Genomic DNA, 19,903 nt, shown 5'->3' with positions numbered 1-19,903 from the left:
GGTGAATACGCTAGTCAAGTTCAAGGTTACAATGGTGAAAATAGTGAATCAATATATTATCAACGGGCGGTACCTCAATAAGAATTAGTACGACTGTTATTATGTAATTAGTAACACACAATATTATATGGTGAAAGCAAATGTTACGTAGTAAATATGAAAACGATATTGTAGATGTTACTTTTGCGACTGTAGAAAAATAGTATAGAAATTACGCATTTCGTTAGGGGAAATTTTATTTATGATTGCATATCTACATTTATTTGAGAAATATGGTCTGGAAAAATATAGTACACGTTTATGCAAAAATAAAAATTTAATGTGACATTTGCAAAATGACACTATACCTTAGCATGTTTCATATTCAGAAAATATTGTTTGTACATTTAATACTGGCTGTTATCTTAAATATTTAAATTAATCGCATTCACGAACCAACAAGAAGTGCGTCTATGTAAGGATTTTTATGAGATAGAACATCATCTTTGTACGCTGAGATTCTTTTCTTCAACTCTTCATCAGATAAAGATTTATCTAATCTTTTACATTTATTAACAAATTCCGTTACGAGACCCTCAGCTTCCTATAATAAATTAATATCAATTATCTAAACGACTATTTAGATAATAATGTATAAGGAACAGTATTAAATAAATTTGTTTGATTCCCCATTAACGCTGAACGCTGAATGCTATGTTACCTTAATAATTTTTTGTCTCTTCTGTGGATTATCAGATCCTTCGAAAACAGAGCTTTTGTAATCTTCGAGTTCCGCTTGCTTGCACTTAGCGAACTAGAAAATAGATTAATCTTTGTAATTAAAATGCGCAAAAATTTATGTGCAAAATGTTTACCTCTATCACTTCCTGTGGGAAATTAGCCATTTTAGCGACATGTATTCCAAAACTTTGATCGCAGACGCCTGGTTTTACTTTGTATAATAAAGTTAACTTATTGTCATTAACAAGGGCTGTAACATGCTGGTTTTTAACTGCAGATATTTCCTCTTCCAATTTTGTAATTTCATGGAAATGTGTCGCGAAAAGACAGTAGCTTTTAACATCTCTTGCCAAGTACCTACAAAACCCTTAATTACACATCTCGATTAAGAGGGAAGGGTATTAACATAATGTTCAAAACTTACTCAGCAATTGACCATGCTATGCCACAACCTTCATAAGTTGATGTACCTCTCCCTAACTCATCAATCAGTACGAGAGAATTACACGTAGCTGTCTATTAACAAATTTAAATACGATCATATTTTATATAAAATAAAATGTTAGTTATTCAAACATACCTTCAGTATGGCAGCAGTTTCTATCATTTCCATCATGAACGTGGAAAGTCCTTTTAATTGTGAGTCGTCAGCACCTACTCGGGCTAATATACAATCCAATAATGATATCTTTGCTTGATCACAGGGAACAAAACTTCCAATATGAGCCATTAGTGCAGCGACACCAACAGATCTTATATATGTGCTTTTACCTCCCATGTTTGGACCCGTTATGATAGAAAAATGACATTCTCCTGCAATAATAAAAAATGGAATCCATCTTGATCTTGATTATCACGGGACGTTAATGGTAGATAATAGAGGAATTAGAGAACCCAAAAATGTCGGGTTGGGACGGATCGAGAATTTTATTCGGGATCTGGACGGGTTCTCGACAATTTCGGGATTCCCCAGCATATTAGGGTTTTAGAATATTCTCGGGAGTCCCGATATACCAAGAAATAGACAAGAAAAATATTACCTCTTTTAAAATTGACATCATTAGCTATATAGTCCACTCCATCCTGAACTTCTAAACAAGGATGTCGAACTTGAACGAGACTCATTTCACCTGTTGTGCTAGGCAGCATATCAGGACGAACATAAGGTTTATTTGCGCTCACAGCAGCAGAAGCAAAGGCAGTGAGTACATCAAGAGAAGCCAACACAATACCAATAGTTTTTACGGGCCCACTGTATCCGGCTAATAATAACAATGACTCAATTTAAGTTATGATCAATTATTTGTTTACAATGGGCGATATAATAATACCTGCGATTTCAATTATCTCTGCCACGACCTTTTTTTGTTCTACCGTATATTTATCTCTAGAAGCAATGTAATCATCGTTTAAATCACTGAGTCTACTGCTTCGGAATCGTACACCAGCTTTGTTCGAATCCAAAATAGTGTACTGCTTTTTATTTCTTAATATTTTTTCTTCCTTTAGCGTGATACGAAAGTAATAGCCTAATTGTTGATTGGATTCTAGTTTTAACGTTTTGCCAGCATCAATTGAGAGATCTGCAGCAACTTTGCCTAATTGTGCTTGAATTTTCTCTTCCATTTCATTCATAGTATCCCTTAACACTGATAATACGATAATGATAAATTAATATAAATTATGCAGGTTTAAATATAATTTATATGACTACCTTTTAATTCGTCATCAAATTCTGGTCGCACTAAGAAGTCTCCTTTCTCAGCGGCTTCCAAATCAATTGTTTGTTCAACCATCTGTTGATACTTATCCATATCATTAATAAGTTCTGATAGTGGATCGGAGAACATTGTTTTTAAAGCGACCACATTTACGCTAGATAACTGTTCTACTAATCTTGGTAGCTGCGAGACACTCATGTAAATCCTGAAATAAAAAACAAAATCAAGTTTGAAACTTAAATAATTAAAAATGTGCGAGAACCCGATGGTTGAGACGGGTCGAAAATTTTATTCGGGATCGGGACAGGTTTTCGACTCTGTAAATAATATTGAAGAAGAATATAGGTATACGTACTTGTAGCAGTCTTGCAAATTTGCTTTTTTCCTGGATAATTTCTTTGAGAGTATTTGCAAATCCGGTATACGCCTTAAATGGTCATCACTGAGTGCAGATCTTAAGTCATTATCATTCACAAATGCTTCTACAATGTCATGTCTTTCTTTAATTAGAGCTAAGTCTTTAAGGGGCTGCCTAACCCATTGTGCCAGCAATCTATGACCTTGTGGTGTTCTACATTTGTCCAAGAGTGCTAATATACTTGATGGCGCATTTCCACTTAATGCAGAAGGTGTGTCATTACGTGATTCGATGTTAAGTGCTTTCACAGCAGACGCATCTAATTTCAAATAACGTGAATGTTCTATTTGATCTATGCTGAACTGATTCAAATTCCCCTCATCCGATGTTAACTATTAGAAAAACATTGCATTAGATTGTAGTTTAAGAAATTATTACCGTTTTTTACAATTTAATAATATGATACTTACATCCAAGTATTTAATGAGAGCAGATGTAGCAGACATGGCAAGGTTTAAATTTACTTCGGGCAAGGACTGTACATTTTGCTGTTGACCCTTCTTGAATTTGATTAAAGTATTTAAGTCTTGTATGTTCGACTCACTAGAAAATTCATTTTTTTTTCTTAAGCTGACCATTACATTATTTCGTTCCATTACCTACAAAAATAAATATATTAGTATTGAAACTGAATGACTGATAACTAGACTGCAGATGTTGTGTATTTATGATAAAAGTGAGTAGATCAAATACAAAACTTAGAAGTATTTAAGGATACTACTGCATTACTTTCGACTTGTCAAAATCATTAAAAAATTCACGATCTAATTCGATGTATGTAGAAGTAATATTTACTTGTTTCAGAGTTTGAAATTCGTAGCTGCCTTCGCCTTGAATCAATAAGCACTCTTTAGGGGCTAGTGTAACAACCAGAGATTCCAGATTAGAAAATGATTCATTGTCTTCAAATTCGCAAACGGAAAATAAAGTTGCAGTAGTGTCTACACAACTTAAACCAACCATCTGAAAAATATTGTAATAATTAACATACTTCTCAAAGATCACTCATTCATCTGAAATATTTTCATCATGATTGCTCATTATGACTCACTCTGGACTTTCCATTCATTCCTAGCTTAACAGCTATTACACGCACGGTTTCTGCCACATCATTATTGCCAAACAGCACATCCTCGAACTGAGTTAAATTTCCAGGAGAACCTTTATACTCTAATACCCAGTTTTGATTTTTGACTGAACCTTGATTGACATACACTTCCACTCTGTATTGTTTAACTAATAATAAATCACGTATGAAAGCCTCAAAGTGGTTTTTATTTAGAATAACTCCCTCGGTTTTGTATGGATCTGTATCAAGTATTTATTTTATCATATGGATTGAAACTAAAGGTTGAGAGTAAATACATACCTGAACCTATCATTTTGCAAACAGATGTAGTTTTGAAAACTTCTTGAGCAGCAAAGAGAGCATCGCTTCCATGTAACGTGTAATAATCTGATCTATTAAAAAGTCGTATGGTAGTATTGAGTTTCTGAAATAAATGATTGAAATTAATTTAAGCGTAGTATGTTAATGAATCATTCTATCAAGATCTGTATGTCACAAACTTGTTTTTCTGTATAGCCTTGACCTATTTATGTAAGTTGCAAGGTCCATGCGTGTTTGACACGAGCATTCTGGTAATGTTTAAACGTTGTTTCATAATTACATTTTTTAATTTATTTTATGCGCAGTGTTCACATAATAATTCGATAGACGTTTCAATAATTAAAGTTTATCAGTTACCGAAGTATAATCTTATAAGATTTTTCCCTAAAGATTTGATTTATAATTTTTATTATACTAATATTGTATAAAATATTAGATAAATACATGTACATATTCGATGCTATGAACAAGAGAATTGTGATAATCGGTCCTAAGTCATACTTATTACATTTCACACTTCCAAGAAAGCGAAGAATCTTGTTTTATATCTGTAGGTCAATGTCTATCTCGGGGTCAAAGCATCATGCACTGATATTAATGTAATGTGTGACTTCGAGGAAAATCAGTTATTTTGTGAAGAATAATTATTGACTTTGAATTAGTGGCATACAGAGTTCGTATTAATCGATTGACATTTTTAGTTTGATTCATTGATTAATGATTACAATTAAAAAGAGTTGATCATCAAAGATCATGTTTTAACTAATTAACAAAATTAGCGAATTACCGAATATAAATATTAATAATTGGTCATTTATTGTTGAGGAAAAATATTGACCACTAAATATTAAGGAAAATAATTTTAATAAGATATGTGCTGACAACAGATTCTTATTAACCATTCTTATTATGATAAAAGATCACAGTTCATATTCCAGGAAGGTCAAGAATATATGTATGTATATGCTTCAAATAGGCCATGACGAAAACATCATGTGCTGACATACTTTGTTCAGACACATAATTGTTCAAAGACTATTTTTCCATTGTTTGTCAATCATATTTAAAATGAATAACAAACAGTGAATAAAATGTATTCTATTAAAAATTTGTTTTTAAATCTTAAATAAAAATTGTATCAATGGTTGAACTTATTACTGTATCCTCGTGGTAATCACCTTGAAACTCTACCTATTATGAAATAAGGATGTATTAAAACATTACAAGAAGGATGTTACACATTCAGAATGACTTCATAGATGACACACCATTTCAAATATGGAGAACTATTTATAAGCATTACCAGGAAGTTAAAGGAATTACTTCTACTCATTCAAAGAATACAAAAAAGCTATTTCGTTACCAATGCAAAATTGTTAATACAAAAATTATAATTGAGTTTTTTATGTCTTATTTCAGAAAATTTCAGAGAGTAGATTACAAGATACAATAAAAAAATCTAATTTAATACCCATTAATTTTAGAGAATGATATACAAAATGATCAAGCATTGACAGAGACATTTTTGTCTTATAATTTTATTTTCTTAATGATTTCTACTAAATATATTGATCAAAGTATTCAATGATTTATAATTATTTAATCTGAAATTTTTAATTGAATCAAGGAAAATTAGAAGAAAGAGAAATGGATCTTTCCCTCGTGCACTTTCAAGAAATTAATGTATTACTGCGAATTATAGACACTGATAAGAATGGATATGAAATTAACGCAGAGCACATATTATCACTGTGTAAGAATGAAAGAGAATGGTTTAAGAGATGAGGTAAAAAGAAGGGGAAGGCAACATAAATGGAATTGCTGCAACCCATGTGTAGTAGATATCAAAATACACTGCCACTGAGAACATCTCAACTATCAAGTTGGTGAAATTTGTGAACTTGGTCTTCTGACAGAAGGTAATCGTACGTTTCATTAAAACTTTTTATAATTTTAAATCTGCAAACAAAATACAAGCTATCTTCGCATAGAAAATAATATTGCTTAAATTTTGTTAAAACAAATAACAGAAATGTTCATTTTATGTTGCAGAGACCAAACCAGTAATATGGTGATTCGAGGCATTGTTATTTTGTCATTGCTAATAACACAAGCATTATGTGCACCGACTGGGTGTATAGAATCCTGCAGTTCTTATACTAATCAGATTCATTCTCAATTGTCTGGCATTCCAAATCATGGGGATATTACACAAGGTGTAGCTCAATTACAAGGACTTGACTATTCTAGACCTGGAACTTGGACCGAACACAATGACTACAATATTAATAATGGAAAAGTACACGAAGAAAAAGGACAAATTGTTGACGGCCATAAGACTGTAAGATATTTTAAGAAAAATTATTCATCCTCTTTTGGTACACGTTATCCAAGTGGCTCAGGAATATCAGAAGTGGAACAATTAAGCAACAATTACAGACAGGGCGTTTATCTACCAAGCTCAGAAGATGTTTTCAATTCTCAAAATCAGAGAACATACAATCAAGTAGGTAGTTTGGAATCGATTGGGCAGCAACACAATTATAACAAGATACAGAGTCAACAACATACACAATCATCGATTAGAAGAACCAATACACAAAGCGAAAGGCTTGAAGACTTTGGAGAACATAGTGGAAACTCAGAAGTGATACAACAAGGTGCATCTGGTTTAAACACACAGGTTTCACAACAGCCTTTTTATACTAACACTCGACCTGGTAATTGGAGCACAGTTGATTCTTATAAAACTGATGGAGGACATGGACGAGTGTTCGAAGAAGAAGGTCAATATACGACAGGGCCTAAGAATGTCCGTTATTACAAAAGAAATTATACTTCTAGTTACAGTTCGTCTAATGGACATCCTGTTCCTGATATTGCTAACATCAGGGTGGATGATATACATAGGGATCTAGAAAACATCCATAGAGAAATAGGACTGGACCATATACACACAAATACAGAAAACATTCACGGAGAAATAGGCAATTCTTACAATCAGGTATCTAGTGTACAGGGTGGTGTAACATCTAGTAACACTGCAAAAACAAATATTAATTCATATGCTGATTTGAATAGCGGTAGTCTTCACAGTACAAATAGCGATGTTTATAGACGTAGACCAGATTACAGAAACAATTTATCCTCTGTGCATCGTAATGAACAACAGCACCACACGAGCATTGCAAGTGAATATGTACCTCAAGAAAATCCTTCTCGAAGCACTCATGGTGCAAGTAGTCATAGAACATATAGCAGACGCGAAGGGTATGTGAACACTCTCCCAACTTCACAATACATAAATCCTACATCAGGATATACCAATGTTCTTAGTACAGGTAATAATGGATACAATAGGAACATGTACAATGAAGAAACCCTACAACAACAGACAGGCAGTTCGCATCAAGTGGAACATTTGGATGAACACCAGTCAACAGTTACTCAAAATCACATGGACATTGACAATTTAAGACAGAACACATACAATCAACATAATGTAGTAAAACCAGTTGCACATGGCAGAGTTTCCCATTATAAAGAACAATGGAGTTCTAGTCAGAGACAAGAAGCATCTCTTCCCGTCTATACATCAGATATTTCACAAATCAGTGGACAGAATGCACAATACAACAGCCACTATAGGCAAAATAGTTTCAATTCTGCACATCAATCAAAATTAGGACAGTTAATGGCTGGAGCAGTGGATTTAAGCCCAGTAGGGCATAGTGATGACTGTACCCAAGGAACAGTTGAACACAGTCACGTCCAATCTCAATATAGAAGAATTTACAAACGAAGTACAACAGATGATAAATTAAGTGATGAGCAACAACAAACGGAACAATCTGATGACCCCACTCAACAGACAGAAGACTTGACTCAACAGACTGGCGACTTTGATGACCTGACACAGCAGGCATCAGGATACTTTCAATTTGTACCGCAGTTTCAAGCTTGGGGATCAACAATTGGCAGTCAACAATCCGATGACTTAACTCAACAGACTGGCGATTTTGATGACCTGACACAGCAGGCATCAGGATACTCTCAATTTGTACCGCAGTTTCAAGCTTGGGGACCAACAAGTGGCAGTCAACATTCTGAAGACTTTACACAACAAACTGGCGATTTCGGTGACCTCACGCAACAAACATCAGGAAAGCTTCAACTTGGACAACAATCCCATCAACCTTCAGGGCCGACAAGTGGTGGTCAACATTCTGACGACTTTACACAACAGACTGGCGATTTTGATGATCTGACACAGCAGACATCAGGAAAGCTTCAATTTGGACAGCAATCTCATCAACCTTGGGGGCCAACAAGTGACAGTAAACATTCAGATGACTTGACTCAACAGACTGGCGACTTCGATGACCTCACGCAACAAACATCAGGAAAGCTTCAATTTGGACAACAATCCCATCAACCTTCAGGGCCGACAAGTGGTAGTCAACATTCTGACGACTTTACACAACAGACTGGCTATTTTGATGATCTGACACAGCAGACATCAGGAAAGCTTCAATTTGGACAGCAATCTCATCAACCTTGGGGGCCAACAAGTGACAGTAAACATTCAGATGACTTGACTCAACAGACTGGCGACTTCGATGACCTGACACAGCAGACATCAGGAAAGCTTCAATTTGGACAACAATCCCATAAACCTTCAGGGCCGACAAGTGGTAGTCAACATTCTGAAGACTTTACACAACAGACTGGCGATTTTGATGACCTGACACAGCAGACATCAGGAAAGCTTCAATTTGGACAGCAATCTCATCAACCTTGGGGGCCAACAAGTGACAGTAAACATTCAGATGACTTGACTCAACAGACTGGCGACTTCGATGACCTGACACAGCAGACATCAGGAAAGCTTCAATTTGGACAACAATCCCATCAACCTTCAGGGCCGACAAGTGGTAGTCAACATTCAGATGACTTTACACAACAGACTGGCGACTTTGATGACCTGACACAGCAGACATCAGGAAAGCTTCAATTTGGACAGCAATCTCATCAACCTTGGGGGCCAACAAGTGACAGTAAACATTCAGATGACTTGACTCAACAGACTGGCGACTTCGATGACCTGACACAGCAGACATCAGGAAAGCTTCAATTTGGACAACAATCCCATCAACCTTCAGGGCCGACAAGTGGTAGTCAACATTCAGATGACTTTACACAACAGACTGGCGACTTTGATGACCTGACACAGCAGACATCAGGAAAGCTTCAATTTGGACAACAATCCCATAAACCTTTAGGGCCGACAAGTGGTAGTCAACATTCTGAAGACTTTACACAACAGACAGGCGATTTTGATGATCTGACACAGCAGACATCAGGGAAGCTTCAATTTGGACAACAATCCCATCAACCTTCAGGGCCGACAAGTGGTAGTCAACATTCAGATGACTTTACACAACAGACTGGTGATTTTGATGATCTGACGCAGCAGACATCAGGGAAGCTTCAATTTGGACAACAATCCCATCAATCTTCAAGGCCGACAAGTGGTAGTCAACATTCTGAAGACTTTACACAACAGACAGGCGATTTTGATGATCTGACTCAGCAGACATCAGGAAAGCTTCAATTGGGGCAGCAATCTTATGAACCTTGGGGGCCAACAAGTGGCAGTCAACGTTCTGAAGACTTTACACAACAGACAGGCGATTTTGATGATCTGACTCAGCAGACATCAGGAAAGCTTCAATTGGGGCAGCAATCTTATGAACCTTGGGGGCCAACAAGTGGTAGTCAACATTCTGAAGACTTTACACAACAGACAGGCGATTTTGATGATCTGACTCAGCAGACATCAGGAAAGCTTCAATTGGGGCAGCAATCTTATGAACCTTGGGGGCCAACAAGTGGTAGTCAACATTCTGAAGACTTGACTCAACAAACTGGTGATTCCAGTCAACAGTCCTCGGGAAGGATTGAATTTGGGCAGCAGTCGCAGCATTCTCAACAACCTTGGACACCAGGAAATACGAACCAACATTCACAAGATGTGACTCAACAAAATGAACATGTTTTGCAAGTATCAGGTATTAATGATAACATTCCTGTGGATCAATCATCTCATGGATCGGTTGCTAAACCTGCTGGCAAGCCAAAGCCCAGGTCTAGGTATTCAAGGGTTGGGTCTGTAGTTGGTTTACCTTCTGGAAGTCACGGTGTCCAGGATTCTAATAATGTACAACCTTCCCATCCTGCTAATGAAGGTAAACACTTGATAGAATTTCTTAACCATTCATCTGACAAATCTACAGATAGGGTTTCTGAGTTACCTCCAATAGTTGTTCCAGGAGCTGAAGCAGATGCTACCAGAAGTCAAGATATTAGAGGAGATCAGGGTGTTGGATCATCTACAAATAATGATAAACCTTTAATTAAAAAAACTGAAGGTAATGTATTTAGTATTGATGGAAGCGTGGATCAGGGAAATTGGTTACACAAATCTAACGATGCAACTGTAGGTTTACAATGGCATTACACCTATCATCCCAGTGATCAACGGCCGTTGGTGCAACAGGCAGATAAAAAAGATAAAGGAGGCATGCAGCAACAATCAACTATACCAGATTTTAGTGATTTTCAGGGCAATCTGAATCAACAGCAAGAACAAAACAAATATATACTTGATTCGTACCAACAATCATCTAGTCCTGGAAAGGAAGAATCAGGACTGTATCAGCAATCTCAACATGGTCAAGAAAAAGATCAATTGGAACTTGGCCAACAGACATTAAGTGAAACGGAAGATAATACTCCACATCATTTGGAACCAAGAATATTGGAAGCTTATGGAGGTGGACCTTACGATGAATTGCACAATGAAGATATTTATGCTGGAGTAACGGTAAATCCTAGCGCTACACTAGCACCAATTATTCCATCTGATTCTTGGTACATTCAGGAAAAGCCAGCAGAAACCAATTCGCCAGTTTATGAAACAACACTTCCACCATTGCCTGTAGAACCTTTGTCACCCAATATAAATGAACCAACACCACCACCATCATCATTTTGGTCACGACTTGGAAACAAATTTACAAATACTTTTGACAAGGCTAAAGAAAAAGCTAGGAACATCTTCGGTTAAATAGATTTTAAATATGTATTGTCCATTGATATATATTTAAAGTTAAATGTTAAGTATATTCACTGTACATGTTTTGAAAATGTTATTTAATATACTGTTCTCGTGTAATTAATTCAAGAAGACATAGTATTATAGAACACTATTATGTTAAAATTATCATGTACTCTATTGTTATTTATATAAATGATTTTTTTTTTATTTCCCTTACCTGCCTTTTAAATATATAATAAATTATAACTTAATAAGTTTACTTACTTCAGGTAAATTTTTAAAAAATCTAACGAAGCTTTGTTGAGTAGAAGAATCTAAAACATTATATGGTTTATGAGTAATGTTGACATCAAAAATTGGTTACAAAATTTTCAATTAATATTTCTTACCCATTTGAAATTGTTGATTTGGTTGAACAGCCATGATTTTATATAAATAGAGCAATTTTCAGACAAATGAACAGTATTCTAAGACTTCAGTCTAAGAGTTCTTTATTACTCATCACAGGAACACGTTCAATGTGTTCCCGCAAAAAGTAACTCCACCATAGAATTAGAAGGTAACAGATTAGCAATGCAACTTCCCATAAGCTCTTTAATTTGATTGGTCAATGTAATGAAATAAATGGTTATACTTTTACAATTGCGTGTCGCTTCTATAATTTCACAATTCATGACACGTATAGTGCTGCACCAAGCGGCCTATGTGAATCCTAAGGTAAGGAAGCTTTTCAAGTTGGTTATAGAATGTATTCCAATAGAAATGTTTGAACTTTTGGGGGCTTGAATTAAAAATTAATGATTGCACTTTTTGATATTTTAATTAAAGAAGAATGTCTATAAAGGGCAGAGAGGACATTCTCTGTAAAGTGTATATGTTTATTCCTATATTTCGTCTATGGTGAAATTATATGGGTTCTAATTCATGCTAAATACTTGTTAGTGTTCGCATAAGCCGCTTGGTGCAGCATGATACCGGAAGCACGAAAACCACGAACGTGAGCCCTCTTATTGTCAGCTCCTCTCTGATCGTACTCTTTGTTTAAAAATTCTAAAACTGTGTTAACTATTTATAGTTAGTTCTAATTTTAATACTGTGTTAACTATTTAAAGACTACTTGCATTTATCATTCAGCAAAACGAATTATTTGTGATGTTCATTTCGTTATTCAGATTTATGTACACAATACAAAGTGTATATTGTTTAACGTGCGGATTAATATTAACTTACAGCACATGAAAAATACTCATCTTGCTTAAGAATTAGAAACTGTAATATTGAATATTTCTGTGAACATAGAATGAATAATGCAGCACTGTGCAACATTGACGCACAAATGTAAACAAATAAAATCGATATATATATATATATATATATATATATCGAAATACTTGTGGCGGCCATTTCAAATAATTCTAATTCCTGTCTATAAGTGTAACAATAAGAGTTCGTGTTTCTGCCAGGTATGTAACATTCTGTAAAATTCTTTAGCATTTATTAAATATTTTGAACCTATTACTGTATGAAGTAATTTTGATTTATACAAAAATACATTTTAAAAACACACAGTTAATTTAGGCAATGTTAGATAAAATTAAAGATCAGTACATTAGCAATAGAGCTTAGAAAGTGGATTACGTGCATTAAAATAATCATTAAATATATAAAACGAAGACATTAAAGCAGTAGTGAATTAACACGTAGTAAAAAACCATAAAAATATTAAAACAGTGTTTTTTTATATTTGATTTCAGATATTAACAATATAATTTTTGACGGATTTATTGTTATCATTGCGATAAGACTTTGTTTGATCTTCGACGATAGATAGCACGGAAACTTATTCTTTTCAGCTTACTGCTCAGCAGTCATGATAAGCATCAATCATCGCGCATTTACGTTCTACCACTTGAACTCATTGTGTGTTAACTACTTTATTACCTATACGATCGTACGTTATACTCCTCGAACTTCATTCAGCGATCGTCTCGCATACTTCAACATCGTGTTAACGGTTTGAGATACTTTCGAGTTAAAGGCATTTGCTTTTCAGAATTTTCGAAAGTTTAGTAATTTACAAGTACAGCACAGTTTTGGTATGTAAAAAGTATTATATTGCGGAGCTAGTCCTGCCAACCCGTTGAATTCTTTACGTTCGGGTGTAAAGAATTTTATCAGGTAAGAGATAAAAGTAATTATGAGTTGATTTTCAAACATACAAATAACATTTTAAACGGAAAATATAATTTTTAAATGTGTAACGGAAAGGGTGAAGGGCAATTGTTGATTTTGATTGATATTTTAATGAACCGGAAGTGACTGTACGAACGATCTTTCGAAAAACTTATATCAATTTACTGCATCAGAACAATATTTATATTTATTTACATACATTCTGTGGTTCGAACTGTAATGATTTTTACGAACGATATTATATGTAAAGAAAGAGAAACGGAAAAGAAACCGGAAGTGAATTGGAACCGGAAGTGGTTGTAAATCTTTTCCACAAATTTAAACTGTATTTTCTCATTTAACGTAATTTCATTTGTAATTATTTTTGTTGGGAATGGTATCTCGAAAATAATTATTAAGTTCACGTTAGATATAAATCGAGTGGTTCATTACTTATTGAACAATTCAACGATGCTTAAAAAAACATCGAATTAGCGGAATGTTTTTCAAAACGTATTAAAAAATTTATTGAAAATCGTAGAATTTCTTTAAAAAAAAAAATGCCGTACTTGCTTCTCAAAGAAGTAAGAATTCCTACCAATAATTCAAGCTGTTTCCAGAACCAATATCAAAATGGAAGTCAACGAGGACGTTCTAACACCAGGTCAGCGGATACGACCTCCAGGAAGCGAACATGTAGTCTCAGTCCTGCTGGAGAAGCTCTACGGTCTGAAGATGACGAAGATAATCGAGCTGAACGCCTACGACGATAGGAATTACCACATAATTTGCGAGAATCTGCATAAAAATCCTCACATAGACAGCGTCAGCAAACATGGCTACGTATTGAAGATCGTAAACTCGCTAGACTCAAGAAAGAGCCAAGTGATAGAGGCGCAAAACGAAATGTTGATTTTCCTGAATGAACGACAGATTACTTGCCCTCTACCTGTTAAAAATGTTAACGGAGAGTATTACTCTCTCGAGACGTTGTCTGCGCAAGGTTCCGAGGAGAGATATGCAGTCAGACTGCTCGTTTATTGTCCAGGTGCATTGTTGCATCGCGTTCCAATTACTAGCGACCTGCTTCGAAACGTGGGTCGTTTTACAGGAAAATTAGATAATGTACTTAAGGGATTTTCTCACCCCGCTTACGACGATCATAACACCCTGTGGATGCTGACCTCAGTGCCGAAGTTGCGGCAGTTCATTTACGCCGTGAACGACGCCTTTGCAAGGGACCTGGTGCACGAGGTGATCGAGGCATTCGAGAAAGACGTTCTAAGTGTGACTTCTAAACTCGAACAAGGCGTCATTCACGGTGACTTGAATGAGCAGAATATCGTGATGAGTCCGAACGGCACGGACATCACTGCGGTGATCGATTTCGGGGACTCACATAGAACTTGTTTGATATTCGAGCTGGCTATTGCGCTCTGTTACATGATGCTGCAAGCTGGGGATATGGAAATGGGAAAGCACGTTATCGAAGGCTACCAATACTTCAGGAAGCTGACCGAGCTAGAGAAAAAGATCTTAAAGGTCACCGTTTGCGCGAGGATATGCCAGAGTTTGGTTATGGGAGCTTATTCCTACTTACATGATCCGCAGAATGATTATCTGCTGGTCACGCAGAAATCTGGGTGGGCTTTGCTGAAGAATCTATGGCCGGTTAGTCAGGAGGAGGTGCTTCGGAGATGGGGCCTGGTAGATTGAGGGATTGATACTTTATAATGTTTTATACTGTTAGTACTATTTCACTAGATTAGAGCACTCAACATTGTCAATTAGACTGTTCAACGAATTTTAATCTTTACGATTCGAGTATTATTAAGGTGGTTTCTGTAGACTTTGATGCGATCAACGTGAATTCAAAAGTCATGTTTGATTGGCGGTGATAGGTTTAGTCTTAAGAATTTTTTCTGTTCGAAGCGTAAAAGAAAGTTAGGTCTAGACCGCGGTAAAGACTGCATTAATTTTAGCGAACATTTTTTAATTTTTGACGGGAATTAACAATATGCTGCTGCATTCGGAAGAGTTTAGAGGATCGTTTTATGCTATAAACGTTGGTTTAGCTTTTACGATTGGCGCTGGAAAAATTCTTAAAATATGAGAGTCATTAAGCATTTTGGTTACAGAAACCTTGGACATTGTCGGTGCAATTTTACTACGATTGTCAATTAATTGAGAGCAATAAACACAGATCCCATCGATTAATTAAAGTACTGTGCAGTGATATATCCTCTGGTTTTATTCGTATTTAGGCAGTTACATATTTACATAGATATAATGAACAATAATGCTCTTCATATAATAGTGTGGAGTCACTTTACATAACTAGGTCGTGGTATATACAAAAATGCAGGTATCGGAAATCATTTCGCGGGGGAACGCGTGTGTTGCTGGCAGACGGCACGAAAGAAACAGGTATTCGCGACTCAGCTGGATCGAATAACAATTATATTTTCTCATTACCCGACTAAAAACTTCCGTCGAAAGGTAGATCGATAATGTACAGAATTTGCTTGTGGATATATCGTTAGGACAATATATTTCGATCCTGTATAATTACACACATACCTGCGCTTTAAGGGTGTCGAAGTTGTTTTCCATTATTTTTTTTTTACTTTTGTTTCTTATCCGCGTGCGCTTTCATCTTATTTTTACGTAGCTTGTAATATATATACTTTTTTTGTTCTTTATCTCGATTTCAATAATATACTAATTTATTTATATCTCATTTCATTTATATCAGCTCGTTTTGGCAAACTGTCTAGCTGTGTCGAGGCAAATTCGTTGATAGCGAAAATCTGTTCACAATATCGTGGAACCTAGGGTAAAAAGTAACCGAGACGTTATCATCGAGAGAAATGATAGCACGTAGTGTATGTTCATCACATATTCTTATCGATCGGCAAAGAAACGTTTAACAAGAATTAGATCCCCGTAGAAAGAAACACGACTGCAATGGGCAGTCGATTTGATAATTATTTAAAAGTTTTTCCACCTCCTCGAGTTCAATGACCTTGAAGTATGTTGCCAAGGTCGTAACTCCGATCGACTTTTTCCTATACACGTTACGACCGTTCGAGTTTCGTGACATACAGGAAACTATGTTCAGCACCATACGTATTTAATAACATATATATTATCATGTTTATGATTACTGTAAGATATAGATTGCTATAGTTACACATTAAGTATCCTAACATAAGTAATAATTTGCTGTAAGAAGCAGAATACGATCATAATTTCATCAGAATGTCAATCATGACTATAGGTTTAACAGAATATTTTTGTAAATTGTTGAGAACTAATATCGACCGGTGATAATATGTACAACAGAAAGTAGTTTAGAATGATGACCTCGACAATTAGTTGAAGGTCATTGGAATCGGTGAGAAAGGCAAGCTTTTAAACGATCACCGTCGATTTTTAATCGGAGGCACGCAAACCCTTTTCAGCGGTACTCGATTAACAATGGAACGTCATGTTAACGAATTTTCGCCAGAGGTTATTAACAAAATAGTATATTACAGTACCTATATATTTTATTGCTTAGACTCTATCGGCTTACACGCGCCCGACGAGGCGCTTGTAGACGCGTAATAATTCATTTTTTTTTCCCATAACTTATATCGTTAGTAACTTCGATAACACTTATCGTTTCTTCCTTTTTCATTTTGTTCAACCCAACGTTCGCCGTTCGGCTGATTCGAATTTCTATGGATCGTTGAAACTCAGAGGTAACGTCGCAATAAATACAGATTACATAGATCATAATAAGTAAATTACTTTATACTTTGAGGAAACGTAACAAAGTAACAAACCTGTACGGTACACGCGGAATGTGCGAAGACTCTTTTTGGGAGAGGGAACGGAAAAATGGCTCTTGGTATCAGAGATTTTGAGACAATTTTGGTCGAGTGTTTCGTCCCGATGGCATTTAACTTGCATATCGATAATTCCGGTATCGTTAGGTCGTCCTGCAAATTCGCGTCGATTTTTCCCATTACGCGGATGAATATTATTAACCCTTCAGCGAACTGTACGTACTTAAATTGTTAATTAAGGAGCCATACTGACCGAAGCTAGTTCTCGCTTCCACTGTTAGTTAACTGCATCTTCTACAGATGAATAAATTAATATTACTGCTTTACGTAACATACTTCCACGTCTTCCTCCTGCAACATCGACTAAATTTTTTCCCTAGTAAATTCTATCAAATAAAATTCTGTTTTAGAAGAAAGAGATGACTCAAAGAGGAGGAGAAACTCCTTATAGAGAACTAACGGTTTCGATTATGGTTTTAGGTGTCACCTCACAAAAGCACGAACGGAAATTCGCTTGGACATTATAAAATAATAATGATGTTGCTATAGGGTGCAAATGTTTAGAAATGGCAGTGACACGAATCGATCGGACGACCCAACGAGCGTTTCAATGAAAACAGCTTACGATAATTCGACGACTAACAGTATAACAGGTATTCCCAGCTTCGAAAGGTGATCCGAAACGTTTCGCTGAGAACGTTGCCTATCTCTGCCGACACTCGGTAATGCCCGATGGGAGCGTTGAACCCCGACAAGTTCGCGGCTGAAGCGGTCTCAGTCTTCGATTAAAAATGATTCCAGCACACGTTCCCGGAACCGGACCGAGCGATCGAAGACGATCGGTGCGTTGTCGAAGAGAGTACATGTAAAAAAATAAAGCCTCAAAGAATGGAATTTTTTCGTTTGTGCTGACCGTTTACCGCGACATATCTGTTCAGAGAAACTGCCGAGCAAACGTCGGTAATATGGGACTGTTTCAAAAGATTGCCAAAATTGGAGGAACTCATTTTCTCGAACGAAACCCCTACATCAGGCGACGAACGAATCAGTGGTCTTGAAATCATCTTCGGTGCAATATTTATTAACACGTTGACTGCCACGGTGGTCACCGGTGAACGGTACTATCGATCTGCTTAAAAACGATTGTCGTAAAATCAGTGGCACTGAATATAAATTTTTTCGTTCTGAAATCAACTAAATTGTATAATGTAATTATAATTATTCATATCTCTGATCGCTTATACGAATGAAACAGACAAGACTTGTGTGAAATACACAAAGTTCGTGTCAACGTGTTAATCTGACTCACTTACCACAAACTTTGCACAACTGATAACGATCATACGATTATAGCTTTTAGGACACTGATGTACACGACCATCTTCAGAGGTTTTTAATCTAGAGTTTATAATGTTCCATATTACCCACATTTACCCTATGTGTGTGTATGTGTGTGTGTGTTCCGTTCGCCCCAGCACCCCGTCAATAGTCTCGTCTCTAACACTTGAATAGCCTTCAGAAGCTCGTCTTTTCACCGTACAATTACATTCTCTACTATATCCGTTCTCATCGAACTTCAACAATATAATCTCTCATCTTTGTATCTCTCTCTCTTTCTCAGTTTTTTTTTGGACGAATGCCAGAACTCCCTCTGGTCCCTCCCCCGCCTCGAGGGGCGGCGTGAGCGTGCGCAATTAGGATCGGTGCCAGATTAACGCGTTACACACGTTCGGGAAGTTATAGCTTCAATTAGCACACAATTAGGAGTCGAATTCTTATTGGGACCCCGGGAAAGAATCCGGTGCTCGAGTGTTCGAGTGCCAGGGGGGTTTGCTGGGGATTTTCTCGGGTGGTCGGGGGAGGGTGAGAGGGGGGACAATTAGCAGCGGGAGTAATTTGGTCGAACCATCGAATAACTCTCGCGTATCGTGAAAGTGTCCGACGAACGTGTTCGAAGATTGGAACCGGCCCGGTGGCTGGTTCGACTCGGTTTCAACCACTCGAGCCGCGTTCTTTCGAACGCCAATCCTCGGACCCGTTTAATCATGCTGCACGCCTCACACCGCAGTTAATTTCGACCTAATCTTATTCTTCTCTCGCATTACAACAATTTCCTAGCGACTCTTCTCGGGCTTCTCCGTCTCCGAGCTCTTCTCCAGCTGACACGTTTGACAGCACTGGTTCTGGTAAAGCTGCACGCTGCACATGTTCATCGACTTCACCCTGCTGCACAGCCGCGAGTGGTCCTTGCAGTCGTCTGAAAAGGTTTCATACTCGTTTTCGACCTGGCCGACTTAGTCGTTGCGAAAGAACAGCTTTTACGACAGAAGCAAACGATCAAACATGGAACCAGTACCATTCTTAAGGGGCTACCTCGGTGGGTAAAAAGAATCGATTTTGTAAAATATTTTTGTTCGACTGTAGACCATTTGAAGTATACTCTTTCAACATTTTTCTTTTCAAGTTAGAAATTAGATGGACCGTTTGTAACCTTGGGTCAAAATGGACTCAACCTGCCACCCGAGGGTT

At 36.7% G+C, this 19,903-nt stretch overlaps 4 protein-coding genes across 15 annotated transcripts in view; 2 read left to right on the top strand and 2 right to left on the bottom strand.

The window, feature by feature from the left end:
- LOC143362480 (hydroxylysine kinase) overlaps positions 1–15,540 on the top strand; it is a 187,193-nt gene extending 171,653 nt beyond the window's left edge. Inside the window, exons 1-2 of one of the 2 annotated variants that reach the window (XM_076802695.1) lie at positions 12,749–13,547; positions 14,162–15,540. In XM_076802695.1, coding sequence (XP_076658810.1) covers positions 14,175–15,257 — 1,083 coding nt within the window. In that variant the 5' untranslated portion in view covers positions 12,749–13,547; positions 14,162–14,174 and the 3' untranslated portion in view covers positions 15,258–15,540. Of the gene's footprint in view, positions 1–12,748; positions 13,548–14,151 lie in introns of those variants that run through there. The other variant, XM_076802696.1, reaches the window with a different exon arrangement.
- Spel1 (DNA mismatch repair protein spel1) lies at positions 422–12,007 on the bottom strand. Of its 2 annotated transcripts, XM_076802649.1 has the most exons (15): positions 11,759–12,007; positions 11,634–11,683; positions 4,229–4,352; positions 3,911–4,167; positions 3,655–3,822; positions 3,270–3,458; positions 2,797–3,191; positions 2,435–2,646; positions 2,052–2,369; positions 1,761–1,982; positions 1,301–1,533; positions 1,145–1,236; positions 855–1,077; positions 701–793; positions 422–583 (listed from the first exon to the last, which is right to left on the bottom strand). In XM_076802649.1, the coding sequence occupies exons 1-15, from the start codon at positions 11,790–11,792 to the stop codon at positions 428–430; spliced, it is 2,766 nt and encodes a 921-aa protein (XP_076658764.1). In that variant the 5' UTR covers positions 11,793–12,007; the 3' UTR covers positions 422–427. The 2 variants fall into 2 exon arrangements, with proteins under 2 accessions (XP_076658764.1, XP_076658765.1); XM_076802650.1 differs by lacking the exons at positions 11,634–11,683; positions 11,759–12,007 and adding an exon at positions 4,429–5,629.
- Positions 6,036–11,581, top strand: LOC143362450 (uncharacterized). Of its 7 annotated transcripts, none has more exons than XM_076802648.1 (4): positions 6,036–6,168; positions 6,302–10,497; positions 10,582–10,680; positions 10,753–11,581. In XM_076802648.1, exons 2-4 carry the CDS (start codon positions 6,318–6,320, stop codon positions 11,376–11,378), a joined length of 4,905 nt encoding a protein of 1,634 aa, XP_076658763.1. In that variant the 5' UTR covers positions 6,036–6,168; positions 6,302–6,317; the 3' UTR covers positions 11,379–11,581. The 7 variants fall into 7 exon arrangements, with proteins under 7 accessions (XP_076658763.1, XP_076658762.1, XP_076658761.1 ...); XM_076802647.1 differs by having other exon boundaries at positions 10,573–10,680; XM_076802646.1 differs by having other exon boundaries at positions 10,582–11,581.
- Positions 15,541–16,143: 603 nt separating the features above from the next.
- Positions 16,144–19,903, bottom strand: part of Nolo (ADAMTS-like no long nerve cord) — a 347,161-nt gene continuing 343,401 nt past the window's right edge. For all 4 annotated transcript variants that reach the window (XM_076802679.1, XM_076802682.1, XM_076802680.1 and 1 more), the window contains one exon: positions 16,144–19,631. In XM_076802679.1, the coding sequence (XP_076658794.1) occupies positions 19,489–19,631 (143 nt within the window). In that variant the 3' untranslated portion in view covers positions 16,144–19,488. The remainder of the gene's footprint in view (positions 19,632–19,903) is intronic.

This window comes from Halictus rubicundus, chromosome 17, assembly GCF_050948215.1.
Source record: "Halictus rubicundus isolate RS-2024b chromosome 17, iyHalRubi1_principal, whole genome shotgun sequence".
In the NCBI taxonomy this organism is placed as follows: domain Eukaryota; kingdom Metazoa; phylum Arthropoda; class Insecta; order Hymenoptera; family Halictidae; genus Halictus; species Halictus rubicundus.
This window is presented reverse-complemented; position numbering and strand designations above follow the sequence as displayed.